An 18,025-nucleotide genomic window follows, 5' to 3' on the forward strand; every position below is an offset into this window, starting at 1 on the left:
GAATTGTGAGATCCATTTTCTTTTGCTATCTCTTGTAAAATTGAAAAAATTGGGCTAAAGCAACATTTTAAAAGAGAAAAATTTTTCTTTTTTTCATTCCACTTTGCATTAATTTGTGTGTAACACATGAAGGGTTAACACATTGCCTGACAACCGTTTTAAGAAATCTGTTAGGCTGGGTTTTTAAAATAGTATCACTTTTGAGGACTTTGCAATACATAGGACCCTCACAGTCCATTTAGATATGAATAAGTCCCTAAAGAAACAGATTTTGAGAATGTCTTGAAAAAATGAAATATCGATGCCAAAATTTTAACCCTTCTAACATCCTAACAAATGAAAATGACATTTAAAAAATGATTCAGATTTAAAGTAGACATGTGGGAAAAGTTATTTATTAATTATTTTGTACAGCATGACTAACTGGCTTAAGAATACAAAAATAGAAGTTTTGAAAATTGCTATTTTTAAAAATTTTTGGCCAAAATTCCACTATTTTCACAAATAAATGCAAAACATATCAACTTGTTTACCACCAACATAAAGTACAATGTGTCAAGAAAAAACTATCGTAGAATCACTGGACTATGTTGAAGCATTCAACAGTTATTACCACATAAATTGACACTGGTCAGATTCCAACAATTGGGCTTGGTCATTAAGGGAAAAATTGGCTATGTCATTAAATGGTTAACTTGAGTGATTTCAGCCCATTCTTAAACTTATGCTTTGTGCACGTGCTCATGATTTGTGGGTGATTTAGTGAGAGTATAGAGAAAGAGGAGGTGATTGTTCATAGTAGTACAGATGAAGAGGAGGGGATTCGTGTTAGCACAGAGGATGAGGAGGATATTAATGATACTACAGAGGAAGATGAGGCAATTAGTGATAGTGAAGAGGAAGAGGACATGATTGCTCATACTAGTACAGAGGAAAAGGAGGGGATTAGTGATAGTACAGAGGAAGAGGGGATTGTTCATAGTAATACATAGGAAGAGGAGGGGATTAGTGATAGCTGTGTACAGGAAGAGGAGGGGTTTAGTGATTGCTGTGTACAGGAAGAGGAGGTGATTGTTCTTAGTACAGAGGGAAATGAGGGGATTATTGACAGTACAGAAATAGAGGAGATTATTAGTGATTGCAGTACAGAGGAAGAGGAGATGATTAGTGATAGTAGTAGAGAGGAAGAGGAGGTGACCAGTGATAGTAGTAGAGAGGAAGAGGAGGTGACCAGTGATAGTAGTAGAGAGGAAGAGGAGGTGACCAGTGATAGTAGTAGAGAGGAAGAGGAGGTGACCAGTAATAGTAATACAGAGAAAGAGGAGGTGACCAGTGATAGTAGTAGAGAGGAAGAGGAGGTGACCAGTAATAGTAGTACAGAGGAAGAGGAGGTGACCAGTAATAGTAGTACAGAGGAAGAGGAGGTGAAGTGATGTTAGTACAGAGGAAGAGGAGGTGATTAGTGACAGCAGTACAGAGGAAGATGAGGTGACCAGTGATAGTAGTACAACGGAAGACGAGGTGACTAATGATAGTAGTGCAAAGGAAGAGGAGGTGACCAGTGATATTAGTACAGAGAAAGAGGAGGTGACCAGTGATAGTAGTAGAGAGGAAGAGGAGGTGACCAGTAATAGTAATACAGAGAAAGAGGAGGTGACCAGTGATAGTAGTACAGAGGAAGAGGAGGTGAAGTGATGTTAGTACAGAGGAAGAGGAGGTGATTAGTGACAGCAGTACAGAGGAAGATGAGGTGACCAGTGATAGTAGTACAACGGAAGACGAGGTGACTAATGATAGTAGTGCAAAGGAAGAGGAGGTGACCAGTGATATTAGTACAGAGGAAGAGGAGGTGACCAGTGATAGTAGTACAGAGGAAGAGGAGGTGACCAGTGATAGTAGTATAGAGGAAGAGGAGGTAATTAGTGATAGTCATAGAGACAGGGATGTCTTTGAAAGATCAGAAGTTGCCTGTCATAGTTGATTCTTTGTATGATGGGCAACTAATGGAGTCATCGACAAATGAGGTGGCAATAAAGGAGTTAATATAACACTTAAAGATCCAGCGCTGTCCACAATGGAAATAGTTTACAACATGGTGTTGGGACCCTCACCAATCTAATCAGAGTTAAACCTCATGAGATTGTCCATCTCCTGGAATAATGCTATAGATTATTTTCACTCCAGTAAGAGTGTGACTGAATGTTGTGGACCACATTGGAAGATGGAGACCGGGATGAAAACTGCAAAAATAACAAAGATTGTAGAGGGATGTGTGATTATAGGTGTCATAGGTGTAAAGGAAAGTGTCTGTGGATATTCAACGTCTTCAGTCAGGACAACCAAATAACTCAAGTTCTTCCGATACTTGATAGAAAATTTCACAGAGATCTTCATACTCAGGTTCCTGGCACTGTCTGTCATTCGGCCACCACTCGATCCAGGTGTCGCTTCCAATTACGTAGGAGTAGCTAAGGAGTGAGTAAAAAAAAAAAAATGAGTATAATATAGTAATGTCCCGTATACAGCCGGTATATAGTAATGTCCCGTATACAGCCTGTATATAGCAATGTCCCATATACAGCCGGTATATAGCAATGTCCCGTATACAGCCTGTATATAGCAATGTCCCGTATACAGCCGGTATATAGCAATGTCCCGTATACAGCCGGTATATAGTAATGTCCCGTATACAGCCGGTATATAGCAATGTCCCGTATACAGCCGGTATATAGCAATGTCCCGTATACAGCCGGTATATAGTAATGTCCCGTATACAGCCGGTATATAGCAATGTCCCGTACACAGCCGGTATATAGCAATGTCCCGTATACAGCCGGTATATAGTAATGTCCCGTATACAGCCTGTATATAGCAATGTCCCGTATACAGCCGGTATATAGTAATGTCCCGTATACAGCCGGTATATAGCAATGTCCCGTATACAGCCGGTATATAGCAATGTCCCGTATACAGCCGGTATATAGCAATGTCCCGTATACAGCCGGTATATAGCAATGTCCCGTATACAGCCGGTATATGGCAATGTCCCGTATACAGCCGGTATATAGCAATGTCCCGTACACAGCCGGTATATAGTAATGTCCCGTCTACAGCCGGTATATAGTAATGTCCCGTATACAGCCATTATATAGTAATGTCCCGTATACAGCCGGTATATAGTAATGTCCCGTATACAGCTGGTATATAGCAATGTCCCGTATACAGCCGGTATATAGTAATGTTCCGTATACAGCCGGTATATAGTAATGTCCCGTATACAGCCGGTATATAGCAATGTCCCGTATACAGCCGGTATATAGCACTGTCCCGTATACAGCCGGTATATAGCAATGTCCCGTATACAGCTGGTATATAGCAATGTCCCATATACAGCCGTTATATAGTAATGTCCCGTATACAGCCGGTATATAGTAATGTTCCGTATACAGCCGGTATATAGCAATGTTCCGTATACAGCCGGTATATAGTAATGTCCCGTCTACAGCCGATATATAGTAATGTCCCGTCTACAGCCGGTATATAGTAATGTCCCGTATACAGCCTGTATATAGCAATGTCCCGTATACAGCCGGTATATAGTAATGTCCCGTATACAGCCGGTATATAGCAATGTCCCGTATACAGCCGGTATATAGCAATGTCCCGTATACAGCCGGTATATAGCAATGTCCCGTATACAGCCGTTATATAGTAATGTCCCGTATACAGCCGGTATATAGTAATGTCCCGTATACAGCTGGTATATAGCAATGTCCCGTATACAGCTGGTATATAGCAATGTCCCGTATACAGCCGGTATATAGCACTACAGCCGGTATATAGCAATGTCCCGTATACAGCCGGTATATAGCAATGTCCCGTATACAGCCGTTATATAGTAATGTCCCGTATACAGCCGGTATATCGTAATGTCCCGTATACAGCCGGTATATAGCAATGTCCCGTATACAGCCGTTATATAGTAATGTCCCGTATACAGCCGGTATATAGTAATGTCCCGTATACAGCTGGTATATAGCAATGTCCCGTATACAGCTGGTATATAGCAATGTCCCGTATACAGCCGGTATATAGTAATGTCCCGTATACAGCTGGTATATAGTAATGTCCCGTATACAGCTGGTATATAGCAATGTCCCGTATACAGCCGGTATATAGTAATGTTCCGTATACAGCCGGTATATAGCAATGTCCCGTATACAGCCGGTATATAGCAATGTCCCGTATACAGCCGGTATATGGCAATGTCCCGTATACAGCCTGTATATAGCAATGTCCCGTATACAGCCGGTATATAGTAATGTCCCGTCTACAGCCGGTATATAGTAATGTCCCGTATACAGCCGTTATATAGTAATGTCCCGTATACAGCTGGTATATAGTAATGTTCCGTATACAGCCGGTATATGGCAATGTCCCGTATACAGCCGGTATATAGCAATGTCCCGTATACAGCCGGTATATGGCAATGTCCCGTATACAGCCTGTATATAGCAATGTCCCGTATACAGCCGGTATATAGTAACGTCCCGTATACAGCCGGTATATAGTAATGTCCCGTATACAGCCGGTATATAGTAATGTCCCGTATACAGCTGGTATATAGTAATGTCCCGTATACAGCCGGTATATGGCAATGTCCCGTATACAGCCGGTATATAGCAATGTCCCGTATACAGCCGGTATATAGCAATGTCCCGTATACAGCCGGTATATAGCAATGTCCCGTATACAGCCGGTATATAGCAATGTCCCGTATACAGCCGGTATATAGCAATGTCCCGTATACAGCCGGTATATAGTAATGTCCCGTATACAGCCGGTCTATAGCAATGTCCCGTATACAGCCGGTATATAGTAATGTCCCGTATACAGCCTGTATATAGCAATGTCCCGTATACAGCCGGTATATGGCAATGTCCCGTATACAGCCGGTATATAGTAATGTCCCGTACACAGCCGGTATATAGCAATGTCCCGTATACAGCCGGTATATAGCAATGTCCCGTATACAGCCGGTATATAGTAATGTCCCGTATACAGCCGGTATATAGCAATGTCCCGTATACAGCCGGTATATAGCAATGTCCCGTATACAGCCGGTATATAGCAATGTCCCGTATACAGCCGGTATATAGCAATGTCCCGTATACAGCCGGTATATAGTAATGTCCTGTATACAGCCGGTATATAGTAATGTCCCGTACACAGCCGGTATATAGCAATGTCCCGTATACAGCCGGTATATAGCAATGTCCCGTATACAGCCGGTATATAGCAATGCCCCGTATACAGCCGGTATATAGCAATGTCCCGTATACAGCCGGTATATAGCAATGTCCCGTATACAGCCGGTATATAGCAATGTCCCGTATACAGCCGGTATATAGCAATGTCCCGTATACAGCCGGTATATGGTAATGTCCCGTATACAGCCGGTATATAGCAATGTCCCGTATACAGCCGGTATATAGCAATGTCCCGTATACAGCCGTTATATAGTAATGTCCCGTATACAGCCGGTATATAGTAATGTCCCGTATACAGCCGGTATATAGTAATGTCCCGTATACAGCCGGTATATAGTAATGTCCCGTATACAGCCGGTATATAGTAATGTCCCGTATACAGCTGGTATATAGCAATGTCCCGTATACAGCCGGTATATAGTAATGTTCCGTATACAGCCGGTATATAGCAATGTCCCGTATACAGCCGGTATATAGCAATGTCCCGTATACAGCCGGTATATGGCAATGTCCCGTATACAGCCGGTATATAGCAATGTCCCGTATACAGCCGGTATATAGCAATGTCCCGTATACAGCCGGTATATAGTAATGTCCCGTCTACAGCCGGTATATAGTAATGTCCCGTATACAGCTGGTATATAGTAATGTTCCGTATACAGCCGGTATATAGTAATGTCCCGTATACAGCCGGTATATAGCAATGTCCCGTATACAGCCGGCATATAGTAATGTCCCGTATACAGCCGGTATATAGTAATGTCCCGTATACAGCCGTTATATAGTAATGTCCCGTATACAGCTGGTATATAGTAATGTTCCGTATACAGCCGGTATATAGTAATGTCCCGTATACAGCCGGTATATAGCAATGTCCCGTATACAGCCGGCATATAGTAATGTCCCGTATACAGCCGGTATATAGTAATGTCCCGTATACAGCCGGTATATAGTAATGTCCCGTATACAGCTGGTATATAATAATGTCCCGTATACAGCCGGTATATGGCAATGTCCCGTATACAGCCGGTATATAGCAATGTCCCGTATACAGCCGGTATATAGCAATGTCCCGTATACAGCCGGTATATAGCAATGTCCCGTATACAGCCGGTATATAGCAATGTCCCGTATACAGCCGGTATATAGTAATGTCCCGTATACAGCCGGTATATAGTAATGTCCCGTATACAGCCGGTATATAGTAATGTCCCGTATACAGCCGGTATATAGTAATGTCCCGTATACAGCCGGTATATAGTAATGTACCGTATACAGCCGGTCTATAGCAATGTCCCGTATACAGCCGGTATATAGTAATGTCCCGTATACAGCCGGTATATAGTAATGTCCTGTATACAGCCGGTATATAGTAATGTCCCGTATACAGCCGGTATATAGTAATGTCCCGTATACAGCCGGTATATAGTAATGTCCCGTATACAGCCGGTATATAGCAATGTCCCGTATGCAGCCGGTATATAGCAATGTCCCGTATACAGCCGGTATATAGCAATGTCCCGTATACAGCCGGTATATAGTAATGTCCCGTATACAGCCGGTATATAGCAATGTCCCGTATACAGCCGGTATATAGCAATGTCCCGTATGCAGCCGGTATATAGTAATGTCCCGTATACAGCCGGTATATAGTAATGTCCCGTATACAGCCGGTATATAGTAATGTCCCGTATACAGCCGGTATATAGCAATGTCCCGTATACAGCCGGTATATAGCAATGTCCCGTATACAGCCGGTATATAGCAATGTCCCGTATACAGCCGGTATATAGTAATGTCCTGTATACAGCCGGTATATAGTAATGTCCCGTATACAGCCGGTATATAGCAATGTCCCGTATACAGCCGGTATATAGTAATGTCCTGTATACAGCCGGTATATAGTAATGTCCCGTATACAGCCGGTATATAGCAATGTCCCGTATACAGCCGGTATATAGTAATGTCCCGTATACAGCCGGTATATAGCAATGTCCCGTATACAGCCGGTATATAGTAATGTCCCGTATACAGCCGGTATATAGTAATGTCCCATATACAGCCGGTATATAGTAATGTCCCGTATACAGCCGGTATATAGTAATGTCCCGTATACAGCCGGTATATAGTAATGTCTTATTTGGTCTATGCTAGTATGTGGTCATGGTAGGAAACGTACTGTACACTGTGATGGTGAAAGAGAGTACATGGGAGAAAAAAATTAGGACTTTTCAGGAACAGGTTGACACCACCACATTCCTAACTATGAAAGCATATTTTCATATTTTATTCCCCAGAGGAGCATTGTATGGCTATAAGCCTCCTTATGTCAGCTGGAACTCTCAACAAGGGGAGACATTACTCTTTAAATACAAAAGTGGCTACATGCCTATCTTAGCACTGGAATTTTATGTGACCAATGACTTTATGTCCTTTACTGCAGCAGTTTCTTTTGTTCCAACATCTAAAGTCCACATTAGAGTTGAGCGACTTTTGTTTTTTTAGGGTCGAGTTTCGTTTCGTGAAACCCGACTTTTCCAAAAGTCGGGTCGAGCAAGATCGGCCGATTATAGGGAAAAGTCGGGGTCGTCCCGAAACACGAAACCCAATGTAAGTCAATGGGGAATAAAAGTCGGCAGTGAGAGGACAGGAAACACACCTACAGTGCCCATTTGAATGCCAAAAGCATCAATTCTTCTTACTTAAGCTTGTCAACCTTAATTAACTTCATAATACTAGTTATGCACTGAAAAATGCACGCTCAGTACCTCAGCAGGGAAAAAAAATTGGGATTGCTTTTAAAAAAGCAGTTTGCGGAGCAGTGGGTAAACAGCAATGCAGCTGTCAGGAAGCCTTAGAAGGCAGCCTAACAACCAACACCACTGATACACCACAATATAGCCTCCCCTTGCACTGCACACACAGTGACTGGTGTGTTGTACAGGCAAAATCGCTAGCAGCAGAAGCAGTTTTTGGTGTCTTCTTCCCTGCCTAACGCTCTCCCTACAGAATCAGCAGCAGCAGCAGCACCTCTCCCTATTCTGAGATCAGCATGAGGAACATGGCGGTCGGCGTGCACGCCCTTTTATACCCCCTGTGACGCCCACCAAAGCAAGCCAATCACTTGCATGCCCTTCTGAAAGATGGTGGTGACCCGTGCCTATGTCATCACGTTGCCCACAGTGTCCGTGGATCCTGATTGGCTGAAAAAGAGCGCAAAACAAACTTTTGAAACGCAACTTTGGCGCGTAAGTCGCCGACCTGGTGGCCGACCTCATCCTAGGGTCGGGTTTCGTTTCATGAAACCCGACTTTGCCAAAAGTCGGCGACTTTTGAAATTTTTCGACCTGTTTCGCTCAACTCTAGTCCACATGTCCAACTCATTATTGCATTTGAGCCCTTTTTTGGCTGTTGAAATTTTTCCTCTTCTGTTTTAAATTTGTGTCTTATTCTCAATCTAATTTGTGCCTTTTTTATTTGTTCACTTGTTTTTTGGTTTTGATTTTTTGCTTTTTTAGCTCGCCATTGTGAATGGAGTTTAGGACTTCCAGATTTCATTATTTGCACCTTCTTCAAAAAAGTCAAAAAATTTGGTGCAAGCACACTTCAGTCACCCACTGGAGTGATTTCATGCTCGTCTGAAATTTTGGTGCAAATTTTAGCTGAACAAATCATCGGATTAATACTGCGATCTGGGATAAGGAGTAGTGTTGAGCTTTCCGATACCGCAAGTATCGGGTATCGGCCGATATTAGCTGTATCGGAATTCCGATACTGACTTCCGATACTTTTTTCGTATCGGATACCGGAATCGGAAGTTCCCATAATGCTATCAGCCTGCTCGATTTGATTCAGCCAATGGGAATCCTCAGAAGTGTGGGCACATCCTGTTAGGCATGTTAACTATTGGCATGGCTGTGATTGGCTATTGAAATGACGTCATCATGATGCGCCGTCTGTGCCGACTGCAGGGGGTCTGTGCCGGCTGCCGGGGGTCTGTATGGGCCTGCCGGGGGTCTGTACGGGCCTGCCGGAGGGCTTGTGCTGGCTGCCGGTGGTCTGTGCGGGCCTACCGGGGGTCTTGTGTGTGTGCAGGCTTCGTCCAATGGGACTACAAGTCCCATCGGGCTATGCCTGCTACACTGACAGTGATTGACACATTAGCCAATGATGGGACAGTAGTAGTCCCATCATCCGGCTAATGTGTTGAATGTAAAAAAAAAAACCATACTACATACATACTACATATATACTACATATATACTACATTCATACAACATACATATATACTACATACATACTACATACTACATACATAATACATACATGCTACATATATACTACATACATACTACATACATACAACATACATATATACTACATACATACTACATACATGCTACATATATACATACTACATAAATACTATATACATACTACATACATACTACATATATACTACATTCATACAACATACATACATACTACATACATGCTTCATATATACTACATTCATACAACATACATACTGCATACAACATACATACATAGTACATACATACTACATACATGCTACATATATACTACATTCATGCAACCTACATAGATATTACATACATGCTACATATATACTACATTCATACAACATACATATATACTACATACTACATACATACTACATGCATACAACATGCTACAGACATACAACATACATACATACTACATACTGCTTACATACAACATACATACTGCATACATACAACATACATACATTCATACAATACATACATACTACATACAATACATTCATACATTCATACAATACATACATAGACATACAGTACATATAACATAGAGTACATACTCACCAATACTTGTCACATTGTTCTCCGAAGCCAGGGTCATCTAAGGAAAAATATGAAAATAACAAACAAGCCATATACTCCCTGATTCGCAGAAATCCACGAGTGTCCCACGCCGATCTCCCGTGGAGAGCAGCAGCATCAGCTGATGCGACCGCTCTCTAGGGGCTCAAGGAATCCAGTGTCGGGAGGTAGGTATCCTTCCGCACTGTATTCCTCCGCCACTGTAAAAAAATAGTCCCTAGTCTCACTTTTGGCATTGCTGTGTGAAAAAGTTCCCACGCAGCATTTGCCATAAAGTGAGACCAGGGACTATTTTATTTACAGTGGTGGAGGAATACAGTGCGGAAGGATACCTACCTTCCGACACTGGATTCCTGAGCCCCGCAGAGAGCGGTCGCATCAGCTGATGCTGCTGTTCTCCACAGAAGATCGGTGTGGGACACTCACTCGTGGATTTCTGCGGATCAGGGAGTATTTGGTGGTTTGTTATTTTCATATTTTTCCTTAGAGGACACTGGCTTCGGGGATCAAAGTGACAAGTAATGGTGAGAATGTACTCTATGTTATATGTACTGTATGTCTATATGTAAGTATTGTATGTATGTTGTATGTCTGTAGCATGTTGTATGTATGTAGTATATATGTAGCATGTATGTAGTATGTAGTATGTATATATGTAGTATGTATATATGTAGTATGTATGTAGTATTTATATATGTAGTATGTGTGTAGTATGCATGTAGTATGTATGTAGTATGTATATATGTAGTATGTATGTAGTATGTATATATGTAGTATGTATGTAGTATGTATGTAGTATTTATGTAGTATGTATATATGTAGTATGTACTGTATATATGTAGTATGTATGTAGTATGTATGTAGTATGTATATATGTAGTATGTATGTAGTATGTATGTATGTAGTATGTATGTAGTATGTATGTAGTATGTATATATGTAGTATGTATGTAGTATGTATGTATGTTGTATATATGTAGTATGTATGTTGTATGTATGTTGTATGTATGTAGTATGTATGTAGTATGTATGTATGTAGTATGTATGTAGTATGTATGTAGTATATATGTATGTAGTATGTATGTAGTATGTATATATGTAGTATGTATGGAGTATGTATATATGTAGTATGTATGTATGTAGTATGTATGTAGTATATATATATGTAGTATGTATGTAGTATGTATATGTGTAGTATGTATATGTGTAGTATGTATGTAGTATGTATATGTGTAGTATGTATGTAGTATGTATGTTGCATGTATGTAACATGTATGTAGTATGTATGTAGTATGTATATATGTAGTATGTATGTAGTATGTATGTCGTATGTATGTCGTATGTATGTACTATGTATGTAGTATGTATATATGTAGTATGTATGCAGTATGTATATATGTTGTATGTATGTATGTATGTAGTATGTATGTAGTATATATATATATATATATATATATATGTAGTATGTATGTAGTATGTATATGTGTAGTATGTATGTAGTATGTATATGTGTAGTATGTATGTAGTATGTATGTTGCATGTATGTAGTATGTATGTCGTATGTATGTCGTATGTATGTAGTATGTATGTAGTATGTATATATGTAGTATGTATGTAGTATGTATATATGTAATATGTATGTAGTATGTATATATGTAATATGTATGTAGTATGTATGTATGTAGTATGTATATGTAGTATGTATGTAGCATGTATGTAGTATGTATATATGTAGTATGTATGTAGAATGTATGTAGTATGTATATATGTAGTATGTATGTAGTATGTATGTAGTATGTGTATATGTAGTATGTATGTAGTATGTATATATGTAGTATGTATGTAGTATGTATGTTGTATGTATGTAGTATGTATGTACAGTAGTATGTATGTATGTAGTATGTATGTAGTATATATGTATGTAGTATGTACTGTATATATGTAGTATGTATGTATGTAGTATGTATGTAGTATATATATATATATGTAGTATGTATGTAGTATGTATGTAGTATGTATATGTGTAGTATGTATGTAGTATGTATATGTGTAGTATGTATGTAGTATGTATATATGTAGTATGTATGTCATATGTATGTCGTATGTATGTAGTATGTATGTATGTAGTATGTATGTCGTATGTATGTCGTATGTATGTAGTATGTATATATGTAGTATGTATGTCGTATGTATGTCGTATGTATGTAGTATGTTGTATGTAGTATGTATGTAGTATGTATATATGTAGTATGTAGTATCTATGTATGTAGTATGTATGTAGTATGTATATATGTAGTATGTATGTAGTATGTATGTAGTATTTTTTTTTTTTTTTTACATTCAACACATTAGCCGGATGATGGGACTACTACTGTCCTATCATTGGCTAATGTGTCAATCACCGTCATGGTAGCAGGCATAGCCCGATGGGATTTGTAGTCCCATCGGACGATGCCTGCACAGACCCCCGCAGCCTGCACAGACCCCCAGACAGTCGGCCCCCCGGCAGGCCGGTACAGACCCCCGGCAGTCCGCACAGGCCCCGGGCAGTTGGCACAGACCCCCGGAAGGTCCGTACACACCCCCGAGAGGCTGTACAAGGACAAAAAGGGTTTTTCTTATTCCGATACCGGAAGTTCCATAGACTTGAATGGGACTTCCGGTATCGGAATCGGCGATACCCGATACTTTTTTTAGATCGGCCGATTCATTCCGATACGATATTTTTCAGTATCGGCTGGTATCACTCAACACTAATAAGGAGCGATGTGATGGGGATTCTTATTTGGAGGTTGCTCCCCTTGCTTATTCTCTTGCAAACATACTCTCCTGCGCTTCCACCTACCTCCGGGCATCCGCATGCCAAAGATCCCTGGACCTTCCAAATACCAAGTAATCGAGTCCTTCCTTCAGTTTTAAAGTTTCCCGACACTTTTTGTGACTGATGAAATCGCGTTTGTTCCCCTGAGCAGCTTCATCTGTTCCTACATCAAGAGAAGAAAAAAAAAAACATTTCTTTTACACCGACCCGATGATTTCTGTGTTTTCATGCTAAATTTTAAGTAATTTCTCCACTAGTTTAAGAAAAATCTGATCAATCAGGCAATCTGAGATAGGGAACGATGCAACGAGAATTTCGCTAAATTGTGCTGAGCGAGCTGATAAATGGGAGCTTGGGGGACGTAGTTTGGGTCCTTTTATCATAGCCTTACCGAGCTCATTTTATTTATTGGGATGGGTTGTACTTTTTAATGGCATCATTCATTTTACCATGTAACGTGTTGAAAAATTAGGAAATATAATGCAATTGCAGTGATGTTTTGAAAAAAAAAAAGTCTTTCCATCATTATTTTGGGGATGTGTTTCAACGACGTTCATTGCCACAATGTTAAGTTTTGATCTCTTGTTATTATAATATTGTGAGATTTGTAGATCGGACTTACATGGATCTGACAATACCAAATGTTTTGTGCTTATTTGTCTATTTTTTTATTTTGGAACTGAAAAAGGGATGACTTAAAAGTTATTTTTATTTTACATAAATATAAAGGGAACACAAACAACAGATTAGAACTCCAAGTAAATCGAACTTCTGTGAAATCAAACTCTCCACTTAGGAAGCAGCACTGACTGACAATCAATGTCACATGCTGTTGTGCAAATGGAATAGACAATTAGAAATTATCATGACTCCCTCAATAAAGGAGTGGTTCTGCAGGTGGGGACCACAGACCACATCTCAGTACCAATGCTTTCTGGCTGATGTTTCGGTCACTTTTGAATGTTGGTTGCGCTTTCACACTCATGGTAGCATGAGACGGACTCTACAACCCACACAAGTTGCTCAGGTAGTGCAGCTCATCCAGGATGGCACATCAATGCGAACTGTGGCAAGAAGGTTTGCTGTGTCTGTCAGCGTAGTGTCCAGAGGCTGGAGGCGCTACCAGGAGACATGAAGGGGGCTGTAGGAGGGCAACAACCCAGCAGCAGGACCGCTACCTCAGCCTTTGTGTAAGGAGGAACAGGAGGAGCACTGCCGGAGCCCTGCAATATGACCTCCAGCAGGCCACAAATGTCTATGTGTCTGCACAAACGATTAGAAACCCGACTCCATGAGGATGGTCTGAGTGCCCGACATCCACAGATGTGGGTGGATATAAATTTATATTGATGTCCCTGACATACAACTTAAAGGGGTCATCCTTCTCTGAGTATATATTTTTCAATCTTAAATGTATGATGTATGTATGTTACATTTTCCCTTGTTGCTTAAATAAAAAAAATTGCCCCGTTTGGCTTTCTACAAGGTGTTTCGTCATCTGTCATCAAGATTCAGCTTAGAAGAGCTCAGAAAAGAACAAATAATAGAGTAACAAAGTCTCCAGCCATAGTAGACATTCCTCTATAAATTTTAGCTGTAACATATGGGATATAAGGGGAGAAACATTAACACTCCCCCTTTAAAAAGGAGTTAATGGCATTACCTGTTTTAAAGACTTGAGAAATATACATCACATATCGGTCATAGTCCTTTCCATACTGAGTCTCCAAGAGAGTCACCTTGAAAGCTACAAAGAGGAAAAATGGGATTCAATCAAAGCCCTCATCACAAGCGCTAAAAGTACATCAGGGACAGATAGCGGGACTTGGGTAGGTAAATTCTGCTTTAATATGAGATGTTGTGGTCAAACAACTCACCATGGTCCATGCCGGCTTCGCAGGCTTTATTAATCCTATCTTTTGCACTGAAGTTTTCTCCTGTCTGTTGGGCCATCATACAATTCCCTGTGGGGCATGAACATCAACAGGTGCAATAGAGTTTTGCTTTGATAGAGCCTTTGTGGTAAGCTAAACTAGAGGTGCAGCTCTAGAGAAGTCTTGACGATATAAAGAGAAGACTGTTGATAAGAAGGCAGTTACTGATAGGACAATGATAAGTGGTTAATGACAAAGAGGAGGTTACTGGCTAAAATTTGGTTACTGATAAGAGGGAAGTTACTGATGAGAAGGAAATTACAGTTAAGATGGGGTTTAGTGATAAGAAGGTGGTTACTGATAAGAAGCTGGTGACTGATAAGAAGGTGGTTACTGATAATATGAAAGTGGTTGCTTATAAGAAGGAGGTTATTGATAATAGGAAGGTTACTGAAACAAAGGTGGTTAGTGATAAAGTGGTTACTGATAAGAAGGAGGTTATTGATAAGAAGGAGGTAACTGATACAAAGGTGGTTAGTGATAAAGTGGTTACTGATAAGAAGGAGGTTATTGATAAGAAGGAGGTAACTGATACAAAGGTGGTGACTGATAAGGAGGTGACTGATAAGAAGGTGGTGACTGATAAGAAGTAGGTGACTGATAAGAAGGTGGTGACTGATAAGAAGGTGGTGACTGATAAGAAGGAGGTGACTGATAAGAAGGTGGTGACTGATAAGAAGGTGGTGACTGATAAGAAGGTGGTTACTGATAATATGAAAGTGGTTGCTTATAAGAAGGAGGTGACTGATAAGAAGGAGGTGACTGATAAGAAGGTGGTGACTGATAAGAAGGTGGTGACTGATAAGAAGGTGGTTACTGATAAGAAGGTGGATACTGATAAGAAGGTGGTTACTGATAAGAAGGTGGATACTGATAAGAAGGTGGTGACTGATAAGATGGTGGTGACTGATAAGATGGTGGTGACTAATAAGAAAGAGGTGACTGATAAGAAGGTGGTGATTGATAAGAAGGTGGTGACTGATAAGATGGTGGTGACTAATAAGAAAGAGGTGACTGATAAGAAGGTGGTGACTGATAAGAAGGTGGTTACTGATAATATGAAAGTGGTTGCTTATAAGAAGGAGGTGACTGATAAGAAGGTGGTGACTGATAAGAAGGTGGTTACTGATAAGAAGGTGGATACTGATAAGAAGGTGGTTACTGATAAGAAGGTGGATACTGATAAGAAGGTGGTGACTGATAAGAAGGTGGTGACTGATAAGAAGGTGGTGACTGATAAGAAGGTGGTGACTGATAAGAAGGTGGTTACTGATAAGAAGGTGGATACTGATAAGAAGGTGGTTACTGATAAGAAGGTGGATACTGATAAGAAGGTGGTTACTGATAAGAAGGTGGATACTGATAAGAAGGTGGTGACTGATAAGAAGGTGGTGACTGATAAGATGGTGGTGACTAATAAGAAAGAGGTGACTGATAAGAAGGTGGTGACTGATAAGAAGGTGGTGACTGATAAGATGGTGGTGACTAATAAGAAAGAGGTGACTGATAAGAAGGTGGTGACTGATAAGAAGGTGGATACTGATAAGAAGGAGGTGACAGATAAGAAGGTGGTTACTGATAATATGAAAGTGGTTGCTTATAAGAAAGAGGTTACTGATAAGGTTTCTTATACATTTTGCTATGGGTAGTGTGAATAAGCCACCCTAAGGCCATTCCTTGTATGTGGCATACCGCTCACACAGGCCTTGCAGGCCACCATGTGGTTGGCTTCCTCGATTACTAGGGGGATCCTAGTGCTCATGTCCCGGTATTTCCTCTAGAAGTCACCCAGGCGCCTATATAGTCACACGATTCTACACTGTATTTCCCGTATTAGGACTCACCCAGAGCACAGCGACACACGCTTCCTTGGCACAGCGTACTCAATAACTTGTCGCCTTCATCTTTGTGGTAGAACTTGGTACAACGACTTTCTACAAGAGTAAATCAAGTACACGCTTTATAAAGACTAAGTGCTTTGACCAAATTGGTACACAGTCTTGCCAGATGGTCCTCAGTCCTTAGCTTAGTCTCCAGCCTAAAATGTGAGGGGTTCTAGTAACTTAGAGAAGGTACCTGGTGTATAATAGTCATAGATGGAGACGGAGGCCGGCTGGATAAGTTCCACATTGAAGAACTGATGAGCATTAAACTTCAGACATTCCTCCTCTACATGAGACACCTTAAAGGAGAAGACATAGGAACGTTCACGAGACTACAAATACTGAGATTGCCCTTTATCATTTCCCGGGCTGTGGTCCCCTCCTCACCTTGTCCAGGTAGATGATGAGCGTGCCTTTATCAAATTCTCCTTGGTTGATCTCAAAATCAGAGATGTATCTGTCCACTCCTTTTTTCAGCTGAAGGGAGGAGACAAGTTTTATTTTGGGGGAACATCCCAATTTTTCACAAATAATGAAAAATAAACCTGAGGGTTGAGTAAATTCTGCAGCTCCAAGGGGCTTCAAGAATAGGGAGGCCATCAGCACCTTCAGGCTTTGTGAGAGTCAACTGGGAGGAGCCTCACAATCTAATCGACAAAAGCCTGCCTTCAGTGTATAGCCCCGGCTTCAATGTCAGGGGTCCAGCCACCAATCAGGTAGGAAGTGGCAGTCACATGGCACATTTTTCACTTTTATACCCCACACTCCTCCAGAGCAGACATTACAATTCATCTTGTACAGTATTCTATAGTGTCTCTGGCTAAAAGACCTATTATGTCCCAGATGGATCAATAAAGTTCACACATTGTGTTCTGTAGAGGTGCGCTATTGGGATTGTGTGGCCTATGTATTCCTTGCCTGCAGCTCTGGTTGGAACTGTAGCACAAGACATGCTGCTTTGGCTATAACTAGAGTATATGAAATGCAGCTTTAACTGTGACTGCAGTATCAGACATGCTGCTCTGGGTATGACTGGAAAAATATTAGACATGCGGCTTTGACTGTGACTGGAATATTAGACATGCGGCTTTGGCTGTGACTGGAGTATTAGATATGCAGCTTTGGCTGTGACTGGAGTTTTAGACGAGGAGTGACTCAAAGTGAGTACAACTGAAGTGGACTTGTGCTAATACTTAGGGCTGAACGACACTTTACAGCCCGTGTTCTGTCCT

The 18,025-nt window shown here is 40.9% G+C and overlaps 1 protein-coding gene across 1 annotated transcript in view; it reads right to left on the minus strand.

Annotated features, from left to right (window-relative positions):
• Positions 1–379: 379 nt before the first annotated feature.
• LOC141075417 (complement C3-like) overlaps positions 380–18,025 on the minus strand; it is a 122,255-nt gene continuing 104,609 nt past the window's right edge. The window contains exons 35-41 of the mRNA XM_073562450.1: positions 17,181–17,270; positions 16,987–17,092; positions 16,755–16,844; positions 14,854–14,940; positions 14,640–14,723; positions 13,001–13,139; positions 380–2,468 (exon numbers count right to left, since the gene is read on the minus strand). Coding sequence (XP_073418551.1) covers positions 2,327–2,468; positions 13,001–13,139; positions 14,640–14,723; positions 14,854–14,940; positions 16,755–16,844; positions 16,987–17,092; positions 17,181–17,270 — 738 coding nt within the window. The 3' untranslated portion in view covers positions 380–2,326. The remainder of the gene's footprint in view (positions 2,469–13,000; positions 13,140–14,639; positions 14,724–14,853; positions 14,941–16,754; positions 16,845–16,986; positions 17,093–17,180; positions 17,271–18,025) is intronic.

Source organism: Dendrobates tinctorius, unplaced genomic scaffold (assembly GCF_039654945.1).
Source record: "Dendrobates tinctorius isolate UK_male_01 unplaced genomic scaffold, ASM3965494v1 ptg000351l, whole genome shotgun sequence".
Classification (NCBI taxonomy): Eukaryota; Metazoa; Chordata; class Amphibia; order Anura; family Dendrobatidae; genus Dendrobates; species Dendrobates tinctorius.